Raw genomic sequence first — 24,758 nt, 5'->3', positions numbered from 1 at the left:
TCACCATCTGTGCCCCCACTACTAAGCATATACTCAGGGGGGTCAACCAGGCTTCAGATTACTATTTTATCACCAGCCAAATGCAATAGACCACATCTCAATGTAAAACTCTGTATTTTTATTATTAAAACCAAATTAATAACTTCGACTCTCACACCTGTTCCATACCTCCCAACTTTGGAACTTGAGAATGAGGGACATTTTAGTGAGATAGTGACCTGCAGTGCGCTATGCGCACCACGGCAAAAAACGGGTGCGACCAAACTGTTAACAGTGGTAGAGGCTAAAGAGGCAAAGTTAAACAAAACCTGGACTTCCTTGTACATATAACATATGCTTTGATTGCTGTGCCACAAGCTGGAGTCTCAAACACATACCCCCTATACTCCTAGATAACACTAGACCCCCCCTATACTCCTAGATAACACCAGACCCCCCCCCCCCCTATACTCCTAGATAACACCAGACCCCACTATACCCCCTATACTCCTAGATAATAACACCAGACCCCTCCCTATACCCCCTATACTCCTAGATAACACCAGACCCCCCCATACCCCTATACTCCTAGATAACACCAGACCCCACAATACCCCCTATACTCCTAGATAACATCAGCCCCCCCCCCCCCTCATACCCCCTATACTCTTAGATAACACCAGACCTTCTATACCCCCTGTATTCATATTAGTTTTATGTATACAAGACAGATACACAGAATGCTGGGACTTGTAGTTCCTGTATAAAAAGACAGATACACAGAATGCTGGGACTTGTAGTTCCTGTATAAAAAGACAGATACACAGAATGCTGGGACTTGTAGTTCCTGTTTAAAATACAGATATACAGACTGCTGGAACTTATAAATCCATTGTAACCAATATTGAGAGAGAGAATTTAAGGACATAGTTACATAGTTAGTAAGGTTGAATAAAGACACCAGTCCATCCAGTTCAACCTGAGTGAGTGTGCATGTCTACAATTATCCCTATCCCTGTACATTACATCTCATTAATATGCTCATTATATTATTATTTTTTATTTAAGGTACCCATATAGTGCCGTCAATTTACACATACATCGCACACTCTCATCGGTCCCTACCTTCAAGGAGCCCACAATCCAAAGTCCCCAACTCACATTCATATACTAGGGCCAATTTTGGACATAAGCCAATTAACCTACCAGCATGTCTTTGGAGTGTGGGAGGAAACCGGAGTACTCGGAGGAAACCCACGCAGGCACAGGGAGAACATGCAAACTCCAGGCAGGTAGTGTTGTGGTTGGGATGACATCTGCCACTGGGATTTGGGAGGGGGGGTGGCTGGGGAGGACTGGCTTTGTTCCTCTCCTCTGCACCAGCAGCAGACTGTCTCTCCCCTCCTGAAACTAATCAGACTATGCTGACAAACAAGAGTCTATTACCTTGCAGTGTAGATTAGAAGCCGCATGGAGAGAGACAGGAAGCAGGCGACAGAGGCGGGGGGAGAGACCTGGGAGGACTAGCTGCTCTGAACGGAGATTGTTTCCTCCTGCTGTGTGCACCTGCATAGCAGTTCTTGCACAGAAGGTTGAGGAGGGGAGAGCAGCGTGCAGGAATGCCCTGCCGACCAGAAATGAATAAGAGCATCCCCACTGAGGGGAGAATCCGGGACTCTAGCCCAGATCCGCGGGACCCCGGGACTTACATGAAAGTGCGGAAAAATCCAGCGGAATCCGGGATGATTGGGAGGTATGTGTTTACCCCTTATGGACCAGAGCGATTTTCAAATGTATGCTATGAGCCTGTTTATTTGGCGATAAGTTTGTAAATACTTAAGATAACAACATAATACATATATTGTTTTTTTAAGGACAAACAAGGCTTTCTTTTTGTGAATATTGTCCTGCAACAATGATTTTTTTTTTTTTTTTTGCAATCCTTAGGCAATTAAACATAATAATACTAAACAAAAGTTACCTTTTCTTTTTTTTAATAAGTGTTAATTTAAAAATAAATAGTGTTACTGCACATAAAAAAATGTGCATATTAATCTGTAAATTGTCCTGTTTAAAACACTAAAATTATGATTTTGGTACAAGGCATTGCAAAGTTTTTTACAAATGAAGTAGGGCTGTTACTAATTAAAATTTTCGTGTTCGATTAATCGTTTTTTTAAAATCGATTAATCGACTAATTTCGATTAATTATAATGCACATACAGATCCAACTACTTTTAGCTGATTTAGCACCGTTGTTATGGCAATGGCCGAAGCCGGATATAGCGGGGCATGGCTAGCATGTCATACGTCATAATCTCAGCCTCACCGTGCCCATAATATCAGCCTCACCGTGCCCATAATCGCAGCCTCACTGTTCCCATAATGCAGTCTCACCATGCCCATAATCGCAGCCTCACTGTGCCCATAATCGCAGCCTCACTGTGCCCATAATGCAGTTTCACCATGCCCATAATCGCAGCCTCGCCGTACCCATAATCGCAGCCTCGCCGTGCCCATAATGCAGTCTCACCGTGCCCATAATCGCAGCCTCACTGTAGTCAGTGAATAGGGAGAACTGACAACTCCGGAAGCAGCCAACACTACAATTAGACTAATTGTGAGAAGTAAATAAAAAGCAATAAAGTGTAGCGCTATAACAAAAACTCAGAAATCTATATGATTGTAGAAACACCGTGGTGACCAAGTGTATGGACAAACTCTATAAGGTGTATAGCATCAAACAGACAATTACTGTGTCAAGGAATACTGCATCCAATAGATGATCGTAAACCGTGTAAATGTGTCTCACTGGATGTGACATCAAACAGGGCAAAATATACAAAAATCAGGAGAAAGAAATAAGAAATTCAACCAGAAATACATAAGTGATCTGGGGGATTATGTTAGCATGGTGATACAAACATAAAAGGAAAAAGGTGGCACAAGTCTATCATGACAGAAAAATTGTACCAACAAATGCGAAAAGAAATTAACTGAAAATTGCAAGACATATAAGCATGATGTGATAAAACAAGTCCATGTGCGTAGTGGAGATTCTTGGAGAAATAAAATGTTCCAGACATGTGCGACCTTGTTGGTACAATTTTTCCCCCTCCCCCTTTTCCGTCTTTTTCTACACTATCTCTGTCTCACCCCACCCTGTTTCAGTTTTTCACTCCATTTAATTTCACACTTGCTATTATTTATTTTTCCTTATACACAGACACCCAGTGCAATTCCTCCCTCATCATGGGACTACCCCTCCTACCCACACATCTGTCCTCACACTTTGACCCCACCTGGGGGGTTCGTTGTGTTGGTCTTGCCTGTCGGATCATGCCCCCTCAGCTTCGGGCCCGGGCATCTTTGGTTGGCGTGGCACCATGGGCCGCGTCGCCTCTGCGCAGACACCACTGTGAGTCCAGAGCTACAACTAATAATATGTTATTCATGGTTTATAATTACCCCTTTACATATTTACACCATTCATCACCGCTATCTCCCCAACTCATAGGTACCACCTCGGTATCGCTCCTGATGAGTGGCTATAAGGCCCCGAAACGACGTAACGACGTAGAGCTCAAATCTACCGCTAGGTGTACACTATATGAACCTATATGCATAAAACGTTCCTACTTACATGTATCCATTTGTTTGTATCTGTCATTTTTGATGCATTATGTTTGATTATATTTTTAATATCTTAGAGCTAAGTGCCAACATATGCAGAGCCATGTGCCTAATTATGTACTGTATGAATTTTTGCAAAACTATTTATGTACCATTTATGCTCAATTATGTACTGTATGAACTTCTGTAAAACTATTTTTCCTTATTAATAAATTGCATTTTTTACCCAACTCATACCTCTGCTCCCATGTGCCTCGTATAAAGTCCCATATCTGCTCTCCCCCTACTTTATTATCTATCTTCTTGTCTATCACAAGAGCTGATCTAGGAGGAGGGCGGAACTTTTCTCACAGCACAGCCAAAGTTTTCACACTCAGCTCGGAGACACACAGCGGGAGATGCCCGGAGACTGTGTATGACATATAGTGGAGGAAGAGGAGGAGGGAGCAGAGCGCTGCTCTGCAGCCACAGCATGGCCAAAAGTGGCCCCAGGGCAGGCAGCTTACCGATCAAAAAAATTTTGATCAATCAAAAAAATTAATGATTAATCGGGGAATTAATTGTTAATTTCTGCAGCCCTAAAATGAAGTAAAGTAGGGTTTTTCAATTTTGCGCTATTTTCAGTGTGATACATGTAAATATATGTAAAAAGTGTAAAAATATTAAAGAACAAAGCAAACAAAAACAGAAAAAAAGTTTAAATATTAGTTAATAAAATAGAAAAACAAATCTCCAGGAAAATTGTAATTGAATGGAGAAGGTGTATAAGGAATTAATTAGGGCTAATTATAGTAGATTAAGGGTTAATAAAGGGGTCCAAAAGAGGAACATTTAAGTAAAAAACAACTATTTTTTACTTGTCAGGTTGCTTTAAGTGACTTCATCTGCAGACTGAAGTTCATTCCTTTGATTTGTAGATGAAAAAACAGAAAGTTACAAAATTAAACAATGTTTCATTGTAGCTTTCTGTATTCATGGCTGAGCAAATGTTGTTGATAAACATTGCCCAACTGCTTTTTTTTTACAGCTTCTGCTGCCGAGACCTTCTCCATGTACTTGGCAATGCAGCTGTGATTAAGCAAAGCTGAATTGCCATGTACAGGGACAGGGGGGATCCTGGCAGCAGGACAGAAGAATTGGATGATCTAGAAATGCCCTATGTACAATGATTACATTTTTTGGGCATGTCCAGTATGCCCAGAGTCTGCAACTGGTTAAAACATGTACAAACTTACAAAGAAGGTACCCTGTCCTAGCACCGGGAATTGTCTGTGGATACGTCAAAAAGATGGCCACTGCTGCTCTGTGCTCGCTAGAGCCAGCTTGCATTCCTACAGGCTGATGTGACATAACTGGAAGTCCCTGCCCTAATGCGTTTTTTCTCCAGGACATCATTAGGAGGTGTAGCTTAGCACAATGGCTATCCCCTCTACCTCCAACAAAGACTGTTGGTAAAGGATTTTTGCTCAAGAATCTCTTCCGCTGTACCTCTTTTGCATTTTACAGTATGTTGCACCCACATTCCTCTCTTTTTTTAAGAGACTGCGATTAAAACTACAATAAGATATCCCCTAGACTGAGCATGTGTTTATCCGAGTGCTTGGAACTGGTGTCTGGCAGCCTCTGAACTGGTAAGGGAGACCTGGGTGATTCTCAGTGGCACTACACAAAATATTTTTATTAGATAGATGAGGGGAAGGCTAGAAATCCTGACAGATTTTTATTTCTGTCTGGGTCCCTGTTAAAGCGGTTGTATACCCGCACATTAAAAAAAAAAAAAGAAAAAAAAAACCCTGCAAAGGCATAATGAGCTAGTATGCAGCGCATACTAGCTCATTATGAAATACTTACCTCAGAAGGAAGCTCCCGTATCAGAGCCCGGTCCATGCTGAGGGAGCTGACATTTTGCCCTCGGCATGTCTTCCGGCGCTGTGAGTGGCCAGAGCCACGATGACGTCACTCTCGCGCTTGTGCGCATGCCGGGAGTACTCCTCCCGGCAAGGTCTGGCAGCGTCTGCCGGACCTTCACCCGGGCATTCAGAGCGCATGCGCTGCCGACATCAGTGGCTGCATGCAAAGGGAATATATTCTAAACCGTACAGATTTAGGAGATATTAATTTTACCTACAGGTAAGCCTTATTATAGGCTTACCTGTAGGTAAAAATTTCAAATTTGGGTATACAATCACTTTAAGATTTTCCCCTCAATTCTGATCTAGTAAAACCCTTGTCAACAAGACAGAAAGTGACTGAAAGTAACCTTAACAGAGCCCTGGATAGCAGTAATGATTCGAAAGGAGTTATATTCCTTCCCCACTCTATCCAAAAATAGAAGAAAAAAATCATATAAAACACAGAAATCAATGAAGTAATAATTTTGTACATATGTTAGAAATATATAACAAATGCTTGTTTTATGTCTCATTGAGAAAATTAGATTTTTGTGGATTCTTACCAGTGGAGGTGTTGTCTTTGTTACACACAATTATAATATGGACACACATAACACAGATGACTATACAATGTTAGAATGAGGTTGTTCTCACCATAATTTGGTCATCTGAAAATCCGAAGGCTACATATCCAGCGGCTGGCCCACTAATCTCAAAGCGATAGCCTCCATCAATCATCTTGGTTGAGGACATGAAGTGGCAGTTAGTGGTTTTGGAAGGGTCACAGTCAGAAGGGCTGCTGAGACAAATTTTCTGTATTCCACAGGTGTCCCGGGTTATATGAGTGGAAGGAGAAATAGAAGTAAGGGTCGCAAGGGTTGCAGATGTGGCAGTGCTTGAGGGAGCAGTAGCATTCGGACTGCTGGATGTGCTAGGACTATTGATGTTCTAAAGTCAGAAAATAATTGCATATTACTGTAAGAAAGAATAATATACTGTACAATAAACAAAAATTGGTCGCCAATATCTCACTATCCTGTAGGAGCTGTGATTTGTAATACAGAGATAGACACAGAGTTTCTCTATTTGCTGACTCACCAGTCAAGGTGTAATCCAGGTAATCATAGGCAAATTACTAAAACAGACAGGTGAGGAAGAACTCCACCTAAAGTAATTACCACAGACTAAGCAGCTTATAAAGAGATCTTTAATGCAAAACTCATAATAGTACAAAAAACTGGATTGAAAAAATGTCACCACCAACACCCAATCAAGGGAATTTAAAAAATCCCAGTTGAAGCTCAAGTTGATTTGGCGAAACATGTCGGATAACATGACACCACGTGTGTGACTCCCCGTAGTCACATCTAATGCAGTCTGCATACCTGCACATGCTCAATGAACTCCTCGATCACCACGGCATCCATCTTGGAATAGGCACGCCAAGCCACTACTCCAGGAGATCAGACTTGACAAGCGGTAAATGCTCCAATCTTCAGGAAAGCCTCCTACACTGACCCCCACCTCACAATGATCATCCTACACCCTGCCTGTGCGAATAAGCTGATCATCCAGTGCTGGAACGCATGTGGGAACCTACTGCATCAAGGCTGGGTGAGCAAACCTGTGTGTCTCTGATCTCTTTTATGGCTGAATGAACTGGCCAACCATTTACAACTACATTTGGAAGCCTTTTTTTGAACCCCGACGTTCCATATTAAGAGGTTCATATAGAGATTTTCAGGCCATTACACCAGCTAACGGGCTTATATGTGAATGATGTATGGGTAAGAGGTATTAATGATGCAGCTGCAATAATTGTAGACAACCTTGTCTGTTTTTAAATTCCCTTGCTTGGGTGTTGGCGGTGGACTTTTTTAAATCCAGTTTTTTGTACTAATATGAATTTTGCATTAAAGATCCCTTTATAAGCTGCTTAGTCTGTGGTAATTACTTTAGGTGGGGTTCTTCCTCACCTGTCTGTTTTAGTAATATACTGTAAAATAGATGCAAAATGCTCTGCTGAGCTGTTCTTGTCAAATTTGTTTATTGATTTTGAAAATATAAACATTGGTATAAATAACAAAATATTGATTACATTAAATGGTAGCATTAGTTGAATTTACATATCAAATCTTAGTATTACTTGTAGTTACAAGCAATTAAAGGCTTAAATAGGCTATATGTTATTTGAAAGACTAAGGTGTTACAATCAATTTTAACAATATATAATCAAGTGTAACAAAAAATGAAAAAGTTGTTAAACTTTTAACTTTTAGAGTAATATGTAATAAAGAAATAATATTAATTACTATGAGATTAGTATACTTATAATAGTACATTAGAGCTTACTAACTATTATTGTGTTATAATAGAACATTATAAAAGTGAATGTTTCGCTACCATTTTGTTATATAAAAATAAATATGAGAAGACAGGATAGAATAAGGAGAAAGCAAAAGACTAAAAGGAAAGTAAAGATAAGAAGAAAAAGTCTGGATTAGTGGAGGTTCCCGGGGATTTCTTAGTAACAATATATACATAGTATCTATTTGGCAGTTATTCAAAACAAAGTTAGTTATATAGTTACCAAGGTCTTAGTAAAGAAGTGTCAAAATTAGGAGAAAGAAAGTAAGTCACCCAAGGATTCCATATTTTCTCAAATTTATGTATGTTATCGTTGGATATGGCATCTGTTTTTGAGAGGATCATGGCTTGATGTATTCTATTCGTAGTTTCAGAAAGCATTAATGATGAGTACTTCCACGCTTTGCAATGGTCTGCTTTGCAGCTGTGGTAATTTGTAGAAGGAGTTTAAATTGGGTATAGGAGATTTGGGTAGGCTTTAAATTTAGAAGTGCAATTGTTGGACCTGGGATGATAGTTTTCTTGAATAATTTAGAGAGCATTAGGAATATTTATTTCCAATAATTTTTTGCTATATGGCAATCCCAAAAGATATGAAAATGCGTTCCTGGATCACCACAGCCGTGAAAGCAAAGTGGAGAGTATTGTGGAACATATTTGCAATCCTAACAGGTACCAGATACCAACGCATAAGTACTTATATAGTTCGCCTCTAAGGCTACTATATTTTGAGAAGATATCTTGGTATTGGCCCAGACTTTATCCCATTTGGATGAATGTGAAAACCAAGATCATTCTCCCATTTTTCCACATTAGGAGGGAGTTTTTGTATCAGGCAAAGTATTCAGGTGACTATACAACATTGACACGAGCCCCTTTGAGTGGGGGTCATTTTTACAAATTTGTTCGAAATTAGTTATGTCAAATAGATTATCTCTACCTTGTATAAATGGCATAAACATTTTTTGATCTGTAGATAACGAAAGAGTTCTGAATCTGGAAATTGATGACTTTCACATATTTCAGGAAATGTTTTAAGTGAAGTGTTCGTTATCAGGTCATAGAGTTATGTTAAGTCAAATCCATTTTTTTTAAGTTTTAGGAGATGTATGAGCTGGGTAGAAAAGTGGATTTCTAATAAATGATACAAGAGGTATATGCGGAGATTGCAGTCCTTTGATTACTTTGAATCTATCCCATATAGCAATTGTATGTTTAGTAATCCTGTTTTTTATTATTTTATGGTCAGGAGAGGTAAACCATATTAGATTTGGTATGGAGATCGGATCTCAGTCGACTGATTAAATCGCTACCTAGAGGGGGACCTCGTGTTTCGTGTGATATTTGGGAATATGTGCTATTTGTGCTGCATGGAAATAATCAGTAAAATTAGGGAAACCTAATCCACCTTTAAGTTTAGAAAGATAAAGAGTGTGGGTAGGTAGGTAAGATTTTAAGGAGCTCCATATGAATGCTTGTGTTTTACGTTGTAGGTTTCTAAGGGAGTATGCCGGGATAGGAATGGGTAATACACGAAAGAGGTATAACATTTTAGATAGTACAGTTTTATTACATTTATTTTACCAATCCATGATATTGGCAAAGAGGATCATTGTTTAAGAGAATTAGTAATTTTTCGTAGTAGTGGAGGATAGTTAGCAGAGAAGATATCAGATAGATTGGGGGTAAGAGTAATACCTAGATACGTGTGGTGAGATGTTGACCATGTAAAAGGGAGAGATGTTTGAGCTTGTTGTAGTGTTTGCAGGGATAAAGAGACGTTTAAAGCTGTTGATTTTTGTGAGTTTATAATTAGTCCAGAAATTTGGGCAATCTTATAGTTTGCTTATAAGATTGGGAGCAGAAATATGAGGGAAAGACATAAAAATGAATATATCATCAGCAAATAGACATAATTTAGTTGATGGCCTGCTAAATCTATGTCCTTGATTGAGGGGTCTGTATGGATAGCCTGGGCAAGAGGTTCAATGAGTAAGGCAAATAAGAGTGGGGAGAGAGGACAACCCTGACGTGTTCCTCTATTTATGTCAAACATGTCTGATTTGTATCCTGCATATTTAACATATGCCTTGGGATTATTATAAAGTGAAGTGACCCAGCTTAGAAAATGAGGGCCAAAGCCCCATTTTTGTAGAGCAAAATTTAAGTAGGGCCACGTCACTGTATCAAATACTTTTTTGATATCTGATGACAGGAGACACAGAGGTCTCCTGTCATCGTCTTGTTTTAGCTGCTTGAATCAATAATGCTATTCTGCGAACATTATCTGCTGCTTGTCGTAAAGGGATGAAACCTACTTGATCTTTGCTTATTCATGAACCAATTATGGATTGTTTTTTAAGTAGTGGGTTAAATGCTTTTGTCAGGATGGGAGTAAGAATATAGGAACATTTTTTATAGTAGAGGGCTGAGAATCCGTCAGCGCCTGGTCATTTATTTAACTTAAGGGATTTAATTGCCATTTCGATTCTATAAGTTTAATAGGGCTTTCAAGGATATCGTATTGAACTTGAGAAATGGTCGGAAGTTTAACTTGTGAAAAAAATGATTCTGCTGAGGATTGGTCGAAGGATCCTTCTTTTTTGTATAAAGATGTAAGATGTTTATGAAAGATGTGTCAGATCTTTACTGGATCACTAGTGTATTTATCATGGGGTATTTTTAGGCGAATTGGCTTAAATGGGTTATTTTTTTTTTTAAGCGCACGTGCAAGAAGGGTGCCAGGTTTATTAGCTTTAAAGTAGAATTTATGTTTAGATTTCTGTAATGTTTTGTCCACCGATTCTGATAGGAATAGGTCAAGATTCAAACTTGCCTTTTCAAGTTGTGTTTTTGACACTGGTGTAGAGTTAGATTGGAAATTTGTGTGGCAGTCATTGAATTCTTTTTCTAGTTTTTGTTTTGTAGTAGTCGTTTTTGTTTTTTAAGGTATGATGCTTGTCGTAAACAGACCCCTCTAAGAACAGGTTTATGGGCTTCCCACAATGTTAGTGGGGATATATCAGGAGTATCATTGTTTCCCAGATATTCTTTGATTGCTGATTCTAAGTCAGATGAATGTGATGGGTGTGTGAGAATTGAGTCGTTTATGTGCCATGTGAGGTCTTGAGTTTTTGGGATAAAAGCAGTAAAGGTTGAAAGTATCGCACAATGATCTGTCCAAGTGTAAGGTTTAATATAAGAATTGAGCAATTCTGGTGACATACTTATAGATATTAGGATATGGTCAATACGGGAAAAAGATTTACGAAGGTGGGAATAAAAAGAGAATTGACGTTTTGAAGAATTAATTTCATGCCAGGAATCTAGCAGTGAATGTTGTTGAAGGAGTCTTTGGAACTTTCGAGATTGAGAGCTGGATACGGTTGGAGTTGGGGATTTATCTAGATAAGGATATAGAACTTGATTTGAATCACCACATATCAAAAGTGTGCCCATTTTATGTGAATCTATTACTTGTAGCAAGTGAGAGAGGAATGATTTTGGTCTTTGATTAGGTGCATAATAGGAAACAATTGTGAGTGGGATATCACATAGGTGTCCCAAAAGTATGAGATAGCGGCCTTCTGGATCTTTGATCTCTGTTATGAGGGAAAAAGGTGTAGTTCGGTGAAATGCTATTAGTACTCCTCTGCGTTTTGATTTAGCTGGAGCAGTAAAAACTTGGGGGTAGCATGTCCCAAAATATTTAGGGGTTGAAGTTTCAGTAAAATGCGTCTCTTGGAGGCACACTGTATGGGCTTTTGTGGAGGATAAAGATCTGAATACTTTAGTTCATTTATGAGGAATGTTTAGACCTTAGACATTTAAGATTAGAACATTTAAAGGAGCCATATATAATTCTTACATAAGATATATCGATATATATTTCTGTTATCAGTTGCGGAATCAGAGAAACCTCAGGGAAAGATAGGATAAAAGAAGAAAGAAGAAGTAGATTATCAGGGAAGAAAGAAAGAATAAGAGTCATATATTTAAAATAAGTTATAATTACTAATATATACATAAAAATAAAATGATGGCGTTGTCAGGGCTGTCTCAGCCCTTCCTTCTCTGAGCTGGCCGCTCAGCTGTGGGCTAATTGCCAGCTCTCATCTCTCTCCACAGTTAACCAGCTGTTGTGGATCTGCTCGTCAGTCCCGCCTACTTAAAGATCTCCAGCTCACTTCTTTCCTGCCTTCGCCTTGTTTACATCACAAGAAACCATCTCCTGCGTTCCTGTTTAAAGACTGGCTTTGCTGACATCCCTTCTGGCTCCTTATCCTGCTTGCTGTTCCTCTACTTGGATCCCTGACTTCTGGCCTGGCTGATTACCCGATCCGGTTACTGGACTCTGGCTATGCTTTGACTACGCTTACTCTATTTACCTTTTTATTTTTATTAATAAACAAGTATGATTTTACTCTACTTCTGTCTCAGTCTGGTTCATGGTTTCTGACAGGCGTACTGAGCACGGAAATCTGCTAGCTCAGAGGCACAAAGTCTATCTGAGGAGGTTCCTCACACTGTAACCCAAGTGGAGGAGAGTCCTAGGACAGAAAAAATGGGGGCAGCAGTGACCAATTCTCGGGTCCCCCGTGACCAAATTTTATGAAAATTTTTAAAAAAATATTTAATTTAGGCATCCAATTTTGGCTATACTCCTTAAAAATAAGTAAACATAAGAGTAGGATTAAGTAGTATTCCTTTTAACAAATCCTTAATTAATTATATGTAAATAGTTGTATGTAAGGTTATACAGTTTAATTTATAACATATTAAGAACTTTAAATATTTAAAATTTAAGATAGGAAAGGTAAACCGTAAAGTTGAATGAGCTTCAGAGAGAAATGCAAAATGCATTCAGTCCAGTGTCCGGTGGGTCCAGGTCTGGGGAATTGAATTGACCCCTTTTTGATGAACTTTATCTGCTTCTGTCAGTTCCAGGCTTAGAGGCACTTTGTGGAGAATTGGATGATGTACGTCGCCGAGGGCTGGTAGAGGGCCCTTTGTATAGATGAAGATTTTGCAATGTGTTCTGTAATTCTTCGGAGGATCTGCTTGAATATTTGGTGCCTTGAAATGTTAAACGAATAGAGAATGGGAATCCCTATTGATAAGGGATATGGTGGTGTTGGAGATTTTGGAGCAAAGGTTTAATTGCGCGCCATTTAGCAACTGTTATTGGGGATAAGTCAGCAAAAATCTGGTATGAATGTCCTTGAAAAGTAAGAGATTCTTTGTTCCTGGCAGCTGTCATAAGTTGCTCCTTTGTGCGAAAAAAGTGGAACTTTACAATTATGTCACGAGGGGGACCTTCAGCTTTGCGTGGCGCTAAAGCTCTATGGATTCTGTCCATTTCCAATCTTTCAATTGGGATTGATGGTGTTAATTCCTGAAAAAGAGCAGTCATAGTCGATTGAAGGTCAATGATTGACTCAGGTATACCACGTATGCGGAGGTTTGATTGACGTGCTCTATTCTCAAAGTCTTCTAAACGTGCTTGCAGCGTTAAATTTTCATTGTCATGTGATAGTACATTAGTTTCAATGTCATCCATTCGGTTTTACAATTCAGCTGTGCGGTGGCCTAAATCACATATTTCTTTTGTCAGTTCCTCTGTAATTTGATCAGAGGTCTGCTTCAAAGCTTTCTGTAGCATTTTCTCTATTTGCTTTAATATATTTGGGTATAATGTATCTGCTTGCTGTGGCTGGGAGCTGGTGCTGTATTCACTGTCTGTGTCATACAGTTCCTGAGGTAAATGCAGCTGTTTCTTGTCAGCGCATGCTTTAGCTACGTGAGAAGAATTTGACTGAGCCATATTACAGGAGCCTCTGAGTGGTTTTTCCTTGTGGCTTTTCACTTTTGTTTTGCCTCGGGCAGCTCCCAAAACCATTCTATTTGGTTCCCAGGGTACTAAGGAGGATATCAGTATGCATTTGTTTAGTTACCCTGCCATTCGGGCGTCTGTGGTGGCCGCAAAGTCCCGGGAAGAACGGAGCCTCAGCGGACATGTCCGTCGCTGTCTGCTCCGAGCATGCGCCTCTGCTGAGCTGTTCTTTGCCCTCATATGCATTTTCATGAATATTGGGTTCCTACCTTGTCTAAAGATGGGGAAACACTTCTACCTTGTGAATAACAATGAATGTACCCAGGCAAATTTTTCAATGAGCTAGACTTTTCTGCAGGCCTACAGTTGCCATTGAGTATGGAATTATATTATCATTGTCTGCTGTAATGAAAATGTTTTCAATATCTGTTGGCTCAGTTGGAAGTGATGGGCCTTTAACCGCTTCCCGACCCCGCACGTCGATGTACGTTGGCAGAATGGCATGGGTGCGCAAAAGGGCATACAGCCCTTCGTAATCCTGGGCTAGCGGAAGCAGTAGCGTAGCCACGGGTCCCGCGGACTCAATGTCAGCCTGTTGGTCCACGAGGAAAGGCAGAATGGGGAAATGCCTATGTAAACAAGGCATTTCCCTGTTCTGCCTAGTGACATGACAGGGATCCACTGCTCCCTGTCATCGGGAGCAGTGATCTCTGTGATGTCCTAGGTAACCCACCCCCCCTACAGTTAGAACACGCTGAGGAAACACACTTAACCCCTTTGATCGCCCCCTAGTGTTTAACCCCTTCCCTACAAGTGACATTTATACAGTAATCAGTGGCTATTTTTAGCTCTGATCGCTGTATAAATGTCAATGGTCCCAAAATAGTGTCAAAAGTGTCTGATCTGTCCTCTGCAATGTCACAGTCCCAATAAAAATTACAGATCACTGCCATTACTAGTAAGAAAAAAAATAATAATAAAAATGCCATAAATCTATTCCCTATTTTGTAGATACTATAACTTTTGTGCAAACCAATCAATATACACTTATTGCAATTTTTTTTTTTTTTTTTTACCATAAATATGTAGAGAAAAATACATATCGGCCAAAACTGAGGAAGAAATTTGTTTTTTTTTTTTATATATTTTTAGGGGATAGTTATAGCAAAAAAGTAAAAAATATTGCTTTTTTTTCAAAATTGGAAGTCTTTTTTTTGTTTATAGCGCAAAAAATAGAAACTGCAGAGGTGATCAAATACCACCAAAAGAAAGCTCGCACGACAGCATAATTGTCAGTTAAAGCGACACAGTGCCGAATCGCAAAAAATGCTCTGGTCATTAACCACTTGCTGACCGCCACACGCCGATGTACATCGGCAGAATGGCACGGGTGTGCAAATGAGCGTACCTATACGTTACATAGTTACATAGTTACATAGTTACATAGTAGGTGAGGTTGAAAGAAGACACAAGTCCCTCAAGTCCAACCTATGTGTGATTATGTGTCAGTATTACATTGTATATCCCTGTATGTTGCGGTCATTCAGGTGCTTATCTAATAGTTTATTGAAGCTATCGATGCTCCCCGCTGAGACCACTGCCTGTGGAAGGGAATTCCACATCCTTGCCGCTCTTACAGTAAAGAACCCTCTACGTAGTTTAAGGTTAAACCTCTTTTCTTCTAATTTTAATGAGTGGTCACGAGTCTTGTTAAACTCTCTTCTGCGAAAAAGTTTTATTTCTATTGTGGGGTCACCAGTACGGTATTTGTATATTGAAATCATATCCCCTCTCAAGCGTCTCTTCTCCAGAGAGAATAAGTTCAGTGCTCGCAACCTTTCCTCATAACTAAGATCCTCCAGACCCTTTATTAGCTTTTTTGCCCTTCTTTGTACTTGCTCCATTTCCAGTACATCCTTTCTGAGGACTGGTGCCCAGAACTGGACAGCATACTCTAGGTGCAGCCGGACCAGAGTCTTGTAGAGTGGCAGAATTATCGTTTTATCTCTGGAGTTGATCCCCTTTTTAATGCGTGCCAATAGTCTGTTTGCTTTGTTATAAAATCTTGTATATAGTCCCTTATCATCCCCTCCAAGAGTTTACATACTATTGATGTTAGGCTAACTGGTCTGTAATTCCCAGGGATGTATTTTGGGCCCTTTTTAAATATTGGTGCTACATTGGCTTTTCTCCAATCAGCTGGTACCATTCCAGTTAGTAGACTATCTGTAAAAGTTAGGAACATAGGTCTGGCAATCACTTGACTGAGTTCCCTAAGTACCCTTAGATGCAAGCCACCTGGTCCCGGTAATTTATTAATGTTAAGTTTCTCAAGTCTAATTTTAATTCTGTCCTCTGTTAACCATGGAGGTGCTTCCTGTGTTGTGTCATGAGGATAAACACTGCAGTTTTGGTTACTGAAGCCCCTCGATTCACTCGTGAAGACTGAGGAGAAGAATAAATTCAATACCTTCGCCATCTCCCCATCCTCAGTAACCAGATGTTCTCCCTCATTCTTTATGGGGCCAATATGGTCTGTCCTCCCTTTTCTACTGTTTACATACTTAAAGCATTTCTTGGGATTTTTTTTGTTCTCCTCTGCTATGTGTCTTTCATGTTCTATCCTAGCTGTCCTAATTGCACCCTTACATTTCTTGTTGCATTCTTTATAAAGTCTGAATGCTGATGATGATCCCTCAACCTTGTATTTTTTGAAGGCCTTCTCCTTTGCTTTTATATGCATATTTACATTGGCGTTAAGCCATCCAGGACTTTTGTTCGCTCTTTTAAATTTATTACCCAATGGGATGCATTGGCTAATGCCCATATTTAATATGCTCTTAAAGCAAACCCATCTCTCCTCCATGTTCTTTGTTCCTACATCCCTCGTTTCCGCATGAGGGAGTGCGCTGCCGCCTCCCCCGTGCCTGCGGCAGTCTGATTCATTAAAGAACTGATCAGTCTTCAGGTCCAGGCCAATGATTTCTGGCCTGGACCTGTTGATCGGTTCTGGCAAATGAAATGCCTCCCCTGCCTGTGTAAGTGTAAACACAGGCAGGGGAAGTTATGTCATCTCCCCTTGTGGAACTCTTTTCCACTCCAGAGAAAGGATAAAGGACGTCTAACAGTGAGTTGCACAACACTACACTAACACCAGTACACGTAGGTACACTTGTCACCCTCCGATCGCCCCCCCAGTTAACCCCTTCACTCCCTGTCACAGTGTCACCAAGTGCAGTTTTCAGATTTTTCACTGATCGCTGTACTGGTGTCATTTGTGACTCTAATCAGTGTTAGGGCAGCTAGTAGTAGCCCCAGGAAGCTTTAGTGTACTCCCCTAATAAAGGTTTAACCCCCTGATTGTCCCCCTAGTTAACCCTTTCACCCCCTGTCACCAGTGATCACCGTATTAGTGTTACGGGTGATGCTGGTTAGTTTAGCACCTGCTATTACCCCCTAGTTAACCCTTTCACCCCCTGTCACCAGTCACCAGTGATCACCATATTAGTGTTACGGGTGATGCCGGTTAGTTTACGGGTGATGCTGGTTAGTTTAGCACCTGCTATATATTACTCAATAAAGGTTTAACCCCCTGATCACCTGGCGGGTGACATCAGATTAGCATCTGTTAGGGTCTGCGTCAGGCCCAGGCAGTGTCAGTAGCGCTAACACCTACACACGCACCATACACCTCCCTTAGTAGTATAGTGTCTGAACAGATCAATATATTTGATCTGATCAGATCTATACTAGTATCCCCAGTAGTTTAGGGTTCCCAAAAATGCGGCGTTAGTGGGATCAGCCCAGATACCTGCTAGCACCTGCATTTAGCCCCTCTGCCCAGCCCACCCAAGTGCAGTATCAATCGATCACTGACGCTTACAAAACACATAACTGCAGCATTTTCAGAGTCAGGCCTGATCCCTGCAAACAGTTTTTTTGGTAGAGTTTGAAACAGTCGTTGACAATCGGGTGCTCTTTTTGCCTGTGAGTTTCACTAGTTGTACCAGTAAATTTAGAGGCCACAATGTCCAGTCGAAGGTACACTAGTGAAGAGGCCTACACGTTTTTGAGCATGACAGATGAGAGTGAAGAGGAAGTCACCCATCTGTCAGATTTAGACTCAGAATACGATCCAGTAGACAGCAGCGGCACCCTGACAGATAGCTCTGACGACAGAGTAGTGGTCCCTGCTAAGTTAAGGCGTACCTGATCCCGTTCTTTTTCTGTTGTTGAGGTGCAAGAACTGTAGGGCTCTCGTATGGAGCAGAGAGCCAGTACTAGTGCCGCTCCTCGTTCTGGTGAACTAGCAAGCACCAGCGGCCTAGTAAATCCTGGTTGTAGTCAAACCAGCACTGCAGTAACACGTGGTGATGTGGCGAGTCCCATAAGTGCAGTTCAAGCTGGTGCGGTGGCTAGCACAAGTAGTACCCTGCAGCCAACAAGAAGACAAACATAGGCCCATCGAGCCCATAGTGCCTTTCCTGCTGCATTTGCCAATCCTAATTGGGCGCCCACCACTTCTGCAGGACCCGTACTTCCCCGATTCACTGGCTATCCCGGAATTCAGGTGGAAACTGGTTTGAGTTTACATCACTTGATTTTTATTCACTGTTTTTCATGGAAGATCTCTATAGATCTATTGTGGACCAAAGCAATATGTATGCTGGTCAATTCATCATCGCTAATCCCCAATTGACCCTTGCCAGAGAATGGAAACCGATAACGGTCTCCGAATTTAAAACCTTTCTGGGTCTATCCCTCCTCATGGGCATAACTAAAAAAAGTGAGTTGCAGTCATATTGGTCCACTGACCCAATTCATCATATGCCCGTGTTCTCTGCATCCATGGCCAGGGCTAGATACGAGCAGATTTTGCGGTTCATGCATTTTAATGACAATGAACTTTGTCATCCTCGGGGTGACTCTGAATATGACCGGCTCCACAAAATTCAGCCCCTCATAAACCACTTCAACCAACAGTTTTCAGTCTTGCTTACTCCCGATCTTGATGAGTCCCTGATTACGTTTTCTGGCCACTTGTCTTTTAAACAGTATCTTCCCAGCAAGCGTGCCAGATATGGGGTCAAGAGGTTTAAGCTCTGTGACAGGGCAACAGGCTATACATATAGTTTTATGGTTTACGAGGGAAAAGATAGTCACATGGAGCCAGAGAACTGCCCAAACTACATAGGGAGCGCTGGTAAAATTGTGTCGGATTTGGTGTCGCCCTTATTCGGAAAGGGATACCACTTGTACGTGGACAATTATTACACATGCCACTTTTTAGTCATGTGGCACAGTGCGATCTAATTGCCGGGGCTTACCCCAGCGGCTTGTAGATTCCCGTCTTAGGCTTTGGGAGAGAGCCTGCTTGAGAAGTAATAATTTGCTCACAGTGAAGTGAAGGGATAATCAAAATGTTTTCGTTCTGTCCTCCCTTCGCGCAGATAAGACAGTCCAAATTCAAACGGCGACTGGTGTTGTGAAGAAACCCCTCTGTGTCCACGAATACAACCTTAAAGTGGAGTTCCACCCACTTTTACAACTCTTTAGCATCCCTCACTAAACTGTGCACTGTAAACGAATTGGATATTTTTATATTTTTTTTCTCAGCACCTACTGTATATCTGCTGTATTCATTTTTCACTTCCTCCTCCCTGGCCGCGGCCCATTGCATCATTTCCTGTTTGCAATGCCTTCTGGGAAGGGGCAGCAACTTCCTCTGAAACTGCTGTTGATATGGAAACCTGACCTGAAACCTATTACACTGCTTGTGCTGCACTGAGCATGTGCGAGATCTGCAAGGATGAGATCCAGGAAGAAATACAGTCTGGCTTCAGATGCCCACACTTAAGATGGCCACGGCCTGCTGTAAGTTTATAAAATAACAAACTACTGCTATAAACTAACAAAACAGACCTTAGTTTACAGACTAACTTTACTAGAATACATTAAGCTTGTGTATTATAGGGGTATTTTTATTTAAAAAGTATAATTTTGGCCGGAACACCACTTTAATATGGGAGGGGTGGACCTCAACGACCAGTTGTTGGCACCGTACCTAATTGCCAGTAAGGCCAGACGCTGGTACAAAAAAAGTCTGTATACTTATTCCAATTGGCTCTGCTGAACGCTTATGTTACATAGTTACCTAGTTACATAGTAGGTGAGGTTGAAAAAAGACACAAGTCCATCAAGTCCAACCTATGTGTGTGATTATGTGTCAGTATTACATTATATATTCCTGTATGTTGCGGTCATTCAGGTGCTTATCTAATAGTTTCTTGAAGCTATCAATGCTCCCCGCTGAGACCACCGCCTGTGGAAGGGAATTCCACATCCTTGCCACTCTTACAGTAAAGAACCCTCTACGTAGTTTAAGGTTAAACCTCTTTTCTTCTAATTTTAATGAGTGGCCACGAGTCTTGTTAAACTCTCTTCTGCGAAAAAGTTTTATCCCTATTGCGGGGTCACCAGTACGGTATTTGTATATTGAAATCATATCCCCTCTCAAGCGTCTCTTCTCCAGAGAGAATAAGTTCAGTGCTCGCAACCTTTCCTCATAATTAAGATCTTCCAGACCCTTTATTAGCTTTGTTGCCCTTCTTTGTACTTGCTCCATTTCCAGTACATCCTTCCTGAGGACTGGTGCCCAGAACTGGACAGCATACTCCAGGTGCGGCAAAAAAGCCTTGTAGAGTGGGAGAATTATCATTTTATCTCTGGAGTTGATCCCCTTTTTAATGCGTGCCAATATTCTGTTTGATTTGTTAGCAGCAGCTTGGCATTGCATGCCATTGCTGAGCCTATCATCTACTAGGACCCCCAGGTCCTTTTCCATCCTAGATTCCCCCAGAGGTTCTCCCCCCAGTGTATAGATTGCATTCATATTTTTGCCACCCAAATGCATTATTTTACATTTTTCTACATTGAACCTCATTTGCCATGTAGTCGCCCACCCCATTAATTTGTTCAGGTCTTTTTGCTAGGTTTCCACATCCTGCGGAAAAGTTATTGCCCTGCTTAGCTTAGTATCGTCTGCAAATACGGAGATTGAACTGTTTATCCCATCCTCCAGGTCGTTTATGAACAAATTAAATAGGATTGGTCCCAGCACAGAACCCTGGGGAACTCCACTACCCACCCCTGACCATTCTGAGTACTCCCCATTTATCACCACCCTCTGAACTCGTCCTTGTAGCCAGTTTTCAATCCATGTACTCACCCTATGGTCCATGCCAACAGACCTTATTTTGTACAGTAAACGTTTATGGGGAACTGTGTCAAATGCTTTTGCAAAATCCAGATACACCACGTCTACGGGCCTTCCTTTATCTAGATAGCAACTCCCCTCCTCATAGAAGGTTAATAGATTGGTTTGGCAAGAACGATTCTTCATGAATCCATGCTGATTACTGCTAATGATAACGTTCTTATTACTAAGATCTTGTATATAGTCCCTTATCATACCCTCCAAGAGTTTATATACTATTGATGTTAGGCTAACTGGTCTATAATTCCCAGGGATGTATTTTGGGCCTTTTTTAAATATTGGTGCTACATTGGCTTTTCTCCAATCAGCTGGTACCATTCCAGTCAGGAGACTATCTGTAAAAATTAGGAACAACGGTCTGGCAATCACTTGACTGAGTTCCCTAAGTACCCTCGGATGCAAGCCATCTGGTCCCAGTGATTTATTAATGTTAAGTTTCTCAAGTCTAATTTTAATTCTGTCCTCTTTTAACCATGGAGGTGCTTCCTGTGTTGTGTCATGAGGATAAACACTGCAGTTTTGGTTACCGAAGCCCCTCGATTCACTCGTGAAGATTGAGGAGAAGAATAAATTCAATACCTTCGCCATCTCCCTATCCTTTGTAACCAGATGTCCTTCCTCATTCTTTATGGGGCCATATGGTCTGTCCTCCCTTTTCCAATTTCTTGGGATTTTTTTTGCTCTCCTCTGCTATGTGTCTTTCATGTTCTATCTTAGCTGTCCTAATTGCACCCTTACATTTCTTGTTGCATTCTTTATAAAGTCTGAATGCTGAGGATGATCCCTCAGCCTTCTCCTTTGCTTTTATATGCATTTTTACATTGGAGTTAAGCCAACCAGGACTTTTGTTCGCTCTTTTAAATTTATTACCCAATGGGATACATTGGCTAATGCCCTTATTTAATATGCTCTTAAAGCAAACCCATCTCTCCTCCGTATTCTTTGTTCCTAATATTTTATCCCAATTTATGCCTTTTAGCAAGGTTTGTAGATTAGGGAAGTTGGCTCTTTTGAAATTCAGTGTCTTTGTATTCCCTTTATGTTTCCTATTTGTGTGATTTATACTGAAACTAATGGACCTGTGATCGCTGTTACCTAAATTGCCCCGAATTTCCACATCCGTGATCAGGTCTGTATTGTTGGTAATCAGTAGATCCAGTAATGTTTTATTTCTAGTTGGTGTGTCTACCATCTGACCCATAAAATTGTCCTGCAAGACATTAGGGACTGGCGAGCCTTAAATGAATGCGTGGTTCCCTCCACCCAGTCTATGTCTGGATAATTAAAATCCCCCATTATGATAACACTTCCCATCCTTGCTGCTAATCCAAATTGTGATAGGAGATCTGTCTCCACTTCCTCCCTCAGGTTAGGGGGCTTATAGCATACTCCCAGTATTATTTTCCCCTTAGCTTCATCCCTTTGGAGCTCTACCCATAAGGATTCCACCTCCTCTTTAGCTCCCTCAGTGATGTCATCTCTCACATTCACTTGCACATTATTCTTGATATATAGGCATACCCCTCCCCCTTTTTTACCCTCTCTATCCTTGCGGTATAAGGTATACCCTTGAATGTTTGGCAGCCAATCATGAGAGCTGTTGAACCAGGTCTATGAAATTCCCACAAAATCCAAATCCTCCTCGTACAACAGTATCTCTAGTTCACCCATCTTGTCCGCCATGCTCCTGGCATTGGTGAACATGCCACATAGTTTAGACCAGTCACATATTGTCCTCGTATTGGGTGTTTCAAGATTGCAACTAGGACTTGCTACTATACTCACCTTGTGTTTTTGTGCTTTGGTTAACCTACCACTAATGCCCCCAATACTACCCTCTGGAATATCTTCCGCTCTGGCTATCTCTGCCTCTGGACCCTCCCCCCCATCGCCTAGTTTAAAAACCCCTCTAACTTTTTGGCCATCTTCATTCCCAGCAGATCTGCACCCTCCTCATTTAGGTGCAGTCCATCCCTTCTATAGTACCGGTTACCGACTGAGAAGTCGGCCCAGTCCTCCAGGAACCCAAACCCCTCCTTACTACACCAGCTCTTCAGCCACTTGTTTACTTCCCTAATCTCCCTCTGCCTTTCTGGTGTGGCTCGATGTACCGGTAGTATTCCTGAGAATACTACCTTGGAGGTCCTTTTCCTCAATTTAGCTCCTAAGTCCCTAAAATCGTTCTTTAGGACACTCCATCTGCCTCTGACTTTGTCATTGGTGCCAACGTGCACCATGACAGCCGGGTCTTCCCCAGCCTCTCACAGTAATCTGTCCACAAGATCCGTGTTCATCCTGCTATACAAAGCGTCAGGATGAACTGGATCCTTCCTTAAATTCCAGGAAGAGATCGTCACAGCCCTTATGTATCCAGACAGTGCTGTGGCCCAACTTCCCAACGCAAATGCAGTGAGGCATTTTCCGTATGTCTTCCCTGGTACCCCTACCCAACGATCACCCCAAATGTCGTGTCTGTAGGAAATGTGAATATAGGCGTGACACCCGCTATTATTGTCCCTCCTGTCCTGGCCAACCTGGTCTTTGCATCTGTGAATGTTTTGAACGCTACCACATACTAGTGGAGTATTAACGTAAGGTACAGCACTGCACAGACTAAGACACACTTTCACAGGGACTCCAAAGATGCCATCGCATTTTGAGAGACCCAAACCTGGAACCGTTACAGTTAAAAATAAAAGTGTAAAAAAAAAATATATAAAATAAAAAAGCCAAAAATAGTTGTCGTTTTATTCTCTCTCTATTCTCTCTCTATTGTTCTGCTCTGTTTTACTGTATTCAACTGCAATGTTTCATTGTTACTATGTTTTATCATGTTTGCTTTTCAGATATGTAATTCTTTTGTACTTTACTGTTTACTGTGTTTTATTGTTAACCATTATTTTCTTTTCAGGTACGCCATTTAGCTGCAGCGTTTGCTCTCATGATACGTAAATCGGCGACTCCAGCGATGTAGGAGGTGATTTCACCACTACAGTTAAAAAAAAAAAAAAAGAGAGCATATATGCCGAAGCATGGGGGCAGGGGTGAAGGTGCAATTTGGCTCTTACATTAGGGGCGGATTGCCCCCATGCTTCGGCATCTATTTTTTACTCTTTTTTTGGCACAGATTGTTGTTTTATTGAGTTAATGTTTTATTGTTACCATTGTTTGCTTTTCAGGTACACCATTCAGAAGTAAATCAGCGACTCCAGTACTGTAAAAGGTGATTTCACCACGACAGTTAAAAAAAAAAACGGTGCATGTATTCCCATCATTAGAAGTTGGTGGATGCAGGGCGATAATGGTGGGCATACCCACTGATCAATCTCTTTTTTGTTCAGCCCTCAGGCTGCATGAAAAAAAAGAACATTACAATATATGCCCAACAAGGACCAGCGACGTACTGGTATGTTGGTGGACTTTGAGTGGTTATACCAGAATAATGCCTGCAGGTTTAGGTATCATCTTGGTATCGTTCTTTTCAGCCAGCGGTCAGCTTTCATGTAAAAGCAATCCTAGATTGCTTTTACAAGCAGTGGGAGAGAATGTCTCCACCGCCATCTTCCATGGTTTTCTTGGGCTCTCTTGTCCCACCGGGAACCTGAGAATGCAGCCGGTGGTTCTGCCAGCTGACTATAGAGCTGATCGAAGACTAGAATGGCTCCAATCATCTCTATGGCCTAAGAAACCCAAAGCTACGACCATTTCATGACTTCGGTTTCGCCAGATATAAACAGCGCCATTGGGAAATTGGGATAGCATCTTATCACACCGATCT

General features: G+C 41.2%; 1 protein-coding gene across 1 annotated transcript in view; it reads right to left on the bottom strand.

The window, feature by feature from the left end:
• LOC141103569 (putative ferric-chelate reductase 1) overlaps window positions 1-24,758 on the bottom strand; it is a 172,900-nt gene that overhangs the window by 64,236 nt on the left and 83,906 nt on the right. The window contains exons 5-6 of the mRNA XM_073593299.1: window positions 24,049-24,071; window positions 6,159-6,441 (exon numbers count right to left, since the gene is read on the bottom strand). Of these exons, the coding sequence (XP_073449400.1) occupies window positions 6,159-6,441; window positions 24,049-24,071 (306 nt within the window). The remainder of the gene's footprint in view (window positions 1-6,158; window positions 6,442-24,048; window positions 24,072-24,758) is intronic.

This window comes from Aquarana catesbeiana, linkage group LG07 (assembly GCF_042186555.1).
Source record: "Aquarana catesbeiana isolate 2022-GZ linkage group LG07, ASM4218655v1, whole genome shotgun sequence".
NCBI classification, from domain to species: Eukaryota; Metazoa; Chordata; class Amphibia; order Anura; family Ranidae; genus Aquarana; species Aquarana catesbeiana.
Note: the sequence above shows the minus strand (reverse complement) of the source record. Positions and strands in the feature narration are given on the sequence as shown.